Raw genomic sequence first — 7,482 nt, 5'->3', positions numbered from 1 at the left:
TCGTTAAAAGTGGGCGTGGTTTTTTCGGCGCCACTTTTCCCGACATTTTTAAGAATTACTTGTAAACTCATTTTTTTTACCGACAATTTTTCAGACACTTTAGGCTCTCCAAAACGAAAATGTCTGTCAAATTGTCTTTTGAAAAGTCTTGGTAAATGTCGTTTGTACGATGAAAAGATATACGACATTTTAGAAAATTGACAGACTTACGAGACATTCAGAGATGGTAACATCCGCCTTTGTGAATTTGCCGTTCATACGACATTTTACAAATTTGTCGACCGCCACTTCTGGTTTACTTATTTTACCGACACTTTTGTGAATCCCCCCCTTTGTATTTCATGTCCCCTGTTTATAGCCTGCTGGGTTTAGCTATTAGTAAAAACAAAACCCCTCACATATGTTCCTGCAGAATCCGGCTTTATCCATTGGTAAAAGCAGATAAAACCCCTCACATATGTTCCTGCAGAATCCGGGTTTATCCATCAGTAAAAACAGACAAAACTCCTCATAAATGTTCATGAAGAATCCGGGTTTATCCATCGGTAAAAACAGATAAAACCCCTCACAAATGTTCCTGCAGAATCTGGGTTTATCCATCGGTAAAAACAGATAAAACCCCTCACAAATGTTCCTGCAGAATCCGGCTTTATCCATCAGTAAAAACAGACAAAACCACTCACAAATGTTACTGCAGAATCCGGGTTTATCCATTGTTAAAAACAGACAAAACCCCTCACAAATGTTACTGCAGAATCCAGGTTTATCCATCAATAAAAACAGATAAAACCCCTCACAAATATTACTGCAGAATCCAGGTTTATTCATCGGTAAAAACAGACAAAACCCCTCACAAATGTTCCTGCAGAATCTGGGTTTATTCATCGGTAAAAAACAGACAAAACCCCTCACAAATGTTCCTGCAGAATCCGGGTTTATTCATCGGTAAAAAACAGACAAAACCCCTCATAAATGTTACTGCAGAATCCGGGTTTATTCATTGGTAAAAAACAGACAAAACCCCTCACAAATGTTCCTGCAGAATCCGGGTTTATTCATCGGTAAAAAACAGACAAAACCCCTCATAAATGTTACTGCAGAATCCGGGTTTATTCATCGGTAAAAAACAGACAAAACCCCTCATAAATGTTACTGCAGAATCCGGGTTTATTCATCGGTAAAAAACAGACAAAACCCCTCATAAATGTTCCTGCAGAATCCGGGTTTATTCATCAGTAAAAAACAGACAAAACCCCTCACAAATGTTCCTGAAGAATCCGGGTTTATTCATCGGTAAAAACAGACAAAACCCCTCACAAATATTCCTGCAGAATCCCAAGTACAGGGTCCCCCCCTTGTTTTCCCCACCTCACACAATGCAATCCCATCTCTATGCACTGGATAGTAACTAAGCCATGTTCATGTGAGTATCTTAGTATTTACACGTTTTTCTTGTATTGGCCAGATTATTGTTCGGGTTTTATAAGGCTGAAAACAAAAAGTTCAGACCCGAACAGGCCTTACAAAAACCGAACTGTTTGGATCAAAACCCTAAAGGAATCACAACTACTCGTGAGTAGGGTTGCCACCTGGTCGGTATTTTACTGATGCTTGAGCCCAATGTTATTAATAGGGAAATAAAGATAAAAATATAGGAAGGCCGGTATTTTTTTCCAGAAAAGGTGGCAACCCTACAATTGAAGTTGCTGTGAATGAACTCTTTTCTCTTCCCTCACAGCTACATAATTTGTCCTCAGCCCCTAACTCCATCAGTCCCTCACTGCTGGCCGTCCATCCAATGACTTTCCTCTACAGCTCTCTGCCCCACCTCATCCTGTTTAATAGCCAATTACTGAGTTAAAGGAAACACACGCCTCCTCTTCCACACAGCAAATAGGGCTGGGGAGTGGGAGCAGGTCAATAAGGGATGCCGCTTCATTGCCACTATTTGTTTGCAGGGGGGTACTCTGGTTACTACTGGCTGTCTCTATCCCGCCTCCTCCCCTTTAGCCAATGACAGAGTGTATTGCGACTTCTCTTGTATATCTAAAGGCTGCTTGCCTTCTCCCCTAAGAAGCAGAGGCAGTACAGTAAAGGGACAGAGGCTGCACTGACATAATCAAGTTTGGTTGGCAGGGCACCCCGGGTGTTATTGGCTCTCTCTGTCTTGCCCTGTCCCCATTTAGCCAATGAATAGGCCCCTCCTGCTCAGCTACAGACAGGACAGCACTTCTCACCTGGGAAACAGGACTGGGGAGCAGGAGCAGGTCAGTGAGGGCCACAGTCTAATCCTGTGTTTTTTTCCAATGTGTAACAGGGACAAAGCTTTCTCTGTATATAGCACTGTTGTTATATAGGAGTAATGGAGGGAATAGAAGAGAATACAAGAGCTAATTACAGAAATATTTATATTGTGACCCTCAAACTCTTAATTTACACTTCCTGACAACCTACAGCTTTTGGTTTTTTTTGTTAATTCAGCCTTTTAACTGGCATGTTGCACTCATGCTTAGTAGCAACTGTCATTTTTGTCTGTGCGTGTGGAGAGTGATGCTCATGTGATGGGTGTTTATATTGAACAGGAAAAGGGGCTTGGGCAGCACATGACACCCATCTCCATTTCCTTATTATTTTTAAATCCCGACTTTTTTTTCCTTATTATTTTTAAACCCCCACTTCTTAGGACTGTATATAGGGAATGACTGAGAAGCAGAATGAGACCGTCTGGTGGATCAAGAATGAAAATGAGGAGCGGGGGAAGAAGGAGAGAATGGTGACTCTGACACTGGAGATGATCTATCTGCTGACTGGAGAGGTGAGGGGCACTGTGACTGGCACACTGACAAGAGACTGTCTGTCTGTACAAAGGGGGTCTCTCTGCAGCTCAAACACCATTCTCTCTTCCTTTCAATATTTAGCACTACATCCCTAGGAAGAAGTCAGATGATGGGGGGGCCCTGCATGCCCCTGGCTCCGTCATACAGAAGGAAAATAACAAGAATGACAAGAAGATCCTGGAACTCATGTCCAACATCATCCAGCTGCTGACTGGAGAGGTGGGTACAGCGGCCCCTTATTGTTTAGTAACAGTGGATGATAATCCCTTTCTCTGGCTGGGGGATGACTGGAACATTGTGTGTGACAGGTTGCCATAAGGACAGATCATGTTTCCATCTATTTTTCCTTGGACGAGTGGGACTATATAAAAAGAAACAAGGACCTTTACGAGGAAGGGATAAAGGAGAAGAAGCCCCAGGAGGTCCACCCACTGGGTGAGTAATGGGTGCAGGGCACAAAATATCAGAACCTTGTGTTTCTGAGAGTTCCTATCGGAGGTTGCATTAAACAGCATCTTAATACTTTTACAGGTGCAAGAGAAGAAACTTATATATCTTTAGCTAAAGGTATTAGCTATAGAAGACATATAGGATAAATGAAAAAACCCTAATTTTGTAGGCAATTATAAGTAATATATATACCTATACATACCTCCCAACTGTCCCGTTTTTAGAGGGACTGTCCCTCTTTTGACAGCTCAACCTGCAGTCCCTCATTTGTACTGGAAAGTTCCTTTTTTCTCTGCACTGAACAGCCAGAAAAAGAAACAATGTTTCTAACTTAATTGGCTTTTGGCAGAGAGCCCGGAACTCCTTTATTGGAGCTCCCTATAGATGTTCTCTGGTCCCTGTCTGTGTTTCAAATGAGGGGTGGGCGTGTCCTAATGGTCCCTGCCAGAAGCACAGTAGGAGGGGGACAGCCAATCACAGCCCTGCAGTCACACAAGCACAGACAGGCTTCAGTTCCCTATCAGGTCCTGCTAGCTGCTGATTGGTTCCTGTCCTACAGTGCAGTGAGCTGAGTGCACAGCCTGGGAATTCAGGGAGCAGCAAGTGGAAGAGAAGGGAGGGATTATTAGGGTTTTTTGCAGAAATATTCAATAAATCAGCCTGAAACACTACTTTTTTAAGCACAATTCTTCTATGTCTAAATGAATATAATGCACTGGTACATTCTTTTTACACAAAATGTCTCCTTTAATACAGCTACTGATTTAAGCTTTGAAGGAAGTTATAATTATTGACACAGCTATTGTATTTGCATAGTTCAGACAGATGGACCTTTGGTTATATAAACACACCAGCTTGACTATCCCTGTTTTCTTCTTTGCCAGATTATGTAAGTGAAGATATCCACAATATTAAAGGTAATCTGGAGGTCATATTATATTGTGAAAATGACCCAAACAAGATTGTGGCTGCAGATTCTTGCGAAGATGAACATTTCCCCAAAACCGAATCTTCTCCAGAGGAACAGCCCCCGCCAGCGAATGGGATTAAAGAGGAAATGACTTTGTGGGAAGGGAGAAACCAATCAGATTGCAGCATTAATCCATTTATAGAACAGATACAGGAAACAGATACACCTACTCCTATCATGGGATGCAGCCTGAAGAACAAATTGGCAGATAAATATGTATCAAATGGAATTAAAAAGGAAACAGCTTCATGTAGAGGGGGAAACCATTCAGATGTCAGCAGCAATTCTCTAACTGAAGAGATACAGGAAGCAAATAAACTTGCACCTGTCACAGGGTACAGTCTAAATAGCAGTTTGACAACTAATTATATCTCAGATGCTATTCTGAACATATCTGCTCCATATGAAGTGGAAAACATTTCAGATTACAGCATTGATCCACTTACAGAACAGATACAGGGAACAGATACACCTACTCCTATCATGGGATGCAGTCTGAAGAACAGCTCATGGGCTAATGACATAATCACAACGACTATTAAAGAGGAAACTGTTTCTTGGGAAAGAGCACATTCTTCATATTACAGTACAAATCCATGTACAGAACAGATACAGGGAACAGATACACCTACTCCTATCATGGGATGCAGCCTGGATAACAGCTTGGCAGATAATGATGCATCATGTAGTGTTAAAGGGGAATCTCTATCATGGAGAGGAGGAAACCATTCGGTTTATACGATGAATCCGCTTTCAGACCAGAAACAGGGAACAGATACACTCCCTCCCGTCATGGGATACATCTTAAATAACGGTTTGACAAAGAATAAGGGCAGTGATTATGGGAGAAGCATTAGTAATAAAGCTTTACTTAAACCCCAATTTAGAACCAGGTTCTTACCGGGAATGCACAACTGCACCGAGTGCCATAGGATATTTCACAGTGAAAGCACGCTCGGTAGGCATCAGAGAAAGGTTCACAAAATAGAGAAACCATTTGCTTGCTCGGAATGCGGGAAACGCTTTAAACTTTGCTCGAAGCTTGCCACGCACCAGAGGTATCACACAGGAGAGAAACCATTCTCTTGCTCCGAGTGCGGCAAATGTTTTACTCACCGCTCAGACCTTAATCGCCACCGCAAAACGCACAACGGAGATAAACCTTTTCCTTGTCCTGAATGTGGTAAATGCTTTGCACAGCGCTCCGACCTTACCAGACATCACAGAATTCACAACGGAGAGAAACCGTTCTCTTGTCCCGAGTGCGGGAAATGCTTTTCGCAACGGTCCCTACTTAATAAACATCTGGTGTCTCACGGGACTGAAGCTTTTCCTTCTGAATTCGGGAAATATTTTAACCGTTGCTCAGACTTTAGGAAGCAGCAGAAAGCTGATACAGTAGAGAAACAATTTTCCTGTTCGGAATGTGATAAAATTTTTAAGCATTACTCCGACCTTAAAAAGCATCAGCGAGTTCACACAGGGGAGAAACCATTCACCTGCAATGAATGCGGTAAATGTTTTACCCAGAGAGCCAACCTTAATAAACACAACAGAATTCACACTGGGGAGAAGCCATTTTCCTGCGCTGAATGCGGGAAATCGTTTATCCAGAGGGTGCAGCTTATCCAGCATCACAGGAGTCACAATGGAGCCAGGCCGTTTTCTTGCTCTGATTGCCGGAGATCTTTCAAGCACTACGCCGACCTTTTTTGTGCTGAATGCGGAAAAGGTTTTACACAAAGTGCCCAACTTTATAGACATCAGAAAAAACACATTCATCTGCCGAGCCGCGCGATCGAAAATCCATTCTCTTCTTCTGCTGGAGAAGGTCGTGCTTCACTCCTTAAAGGAGACATAAAGTGTAACTGAAAACCCATCCTAATATTGAAGGCAGTATTGACTAATATATGGTGCTGGTTTCACTTTGGGCTAAAAGGTAAAATTATCGTTAAAAATGGCCTTTTTATTTGAGCTCCTTATATGTCCTTGTTTCAAATGAGGGGTGGGCGTGTCCTAATGGTCCCTGCCAGAAGCACAGTAGGAGGGGACAGCCAATCACAGCCCTGCAGTCACACAAGCACAGACAGGCTTCAGTTCCCTATCAGGTCCTGCTAGCTGCTGATTGGTTCCTGTCCTACAGTGCAGTGAGCTGAGTGCACAGCCTGGGAATTCAGGGAGCAGCAAGTGGAACAGATGGGCGGGACTAGTAGGGGTTTTGCAGCAATTTTCAATAAATCAGCCTGAAACACTACTTTTTAAAGCACAATTCTTCTATATTTAAGAGAGTAAAATGCACTGGCACATTCTTATTTTTCACACAAGATTTCTCCTTTAATGGACTTCGCTGAATTCCCCAAGGAGAGAAAAGGAAAAGATGTTATTGTTTAGAAGATTAAACATATTTAAATGGTGCTCGCTCTATAAATTAATCTGCATAAGTTATTTGGTTTTAAATTGTCATTTTACTTTGGTGTCACAGATTTCTGCTAAAGGAGATACATTCTCCCTTTTATTATATGTATGTTAAGGACATGGAATACTGCCCTGTCATTGTACTTTTCCCTTATTGTAGCTTTCATTATTTTGACTGAGCTCTGTAACAGGAACTCAATAAACTAGCGCATGCATTTTTTAAAAAAAAAGATGTGCAGTAATTTATTTTCAGTGTTAGTCAATCTAAAGGACATTGGGTATGCAGCCATTTCTGAGTTTTCACAAAGAGCCAGCACTGCAAAATGAAACTGTTTCAGATAAGCTATTGTTTCTCCAGCTCAGTGTACCTGGAGGAGTCGTGGCTTAGCTAAGACAGACTTGGATTTTTACTATTGAGTGCTATTCTTATACTAGTAGGGGGTACATTATCCCTTATAATACATGAGTGATACTCAGAGTTCCATGTATAACTCAGCCTGCAGCCTTGTGCCTTTATATGGTCACAGAACAACCCCTCAGTGACTTCTAATATCCTTATCATTTACAGTAGGGGGTACATTATCCCTTATAATACATGAGTGATACTCAGAGTTCCCTGAATAACTCAGCCTGCAGCCTTGTGTCTTTATATGGTCACAGAACAACCCCTCAGTGACTTCTAATATCCTTATCATTTACAGTAGGGGGTACATTATCCCTTATAATACATGAGTGATACTCAGAGTTCCCTGTATAACTCAGCCTGCAGCCTTGTGCCTTTATATGGTCACAGAACAACCCCTCAGTGAC

General features: G+C 42.0%; 2 protein-coding genes across 2 annotated transcripts in view; one reads left to right on the top strand and one right to left on the bottom strand.

The window, feature by feature from the left end:
• The window catches only part of LOC108703744 (oocyte zinc finger protein XlCOF6), an 81,901-nt gene that overhangs the window by 28,538 nt on the left and 45,881 nt on the right, over positions 1–7,482 (bottom strand). The window lies entirely within an intron of this gene.
• Positions 1,227–6,348, top strand: LOC108703752 (oocyte zinc finger protein XlCOF7.1-like). Its single transcript, XM_018240041.2, has 4 exons — positions 1,227–2,267; positions 2,684–2,815; positions 3,146–3,272; positions 4,172–6,348. The coding sequence occupies exons 2-4, from the start codon at positions 2,699–2,701 to the stop codon at positions 6,127–6,129; spliced, it is 2,202 nt and encodes a 733-aa protein (XP_018095530.2). The 5' UTR covers positions 1,227–2,267; positions 2,684–2,698; the 3' UTR covers positions 6,130–6,348.

This window comes from Xenopus laevis, chromosome 9_10L (genome assembly GCF_017654675.1).
Source record: "Xenopus laevis strain J_2021 chromosome 9_10L, Xenopus_laevis_v10.1, whole genome shotgun sequence".
Lineage (NCBI taxonomy): Eukaryota > Metazoa > Chordata > Amphibia > Anura > Pipidae > Xenopus > Xenopus laevis.
Note: the sequence above shows the minus strand (reverse complement) of the source record. Positions and strands in the feature narration are given on the sequence as shown.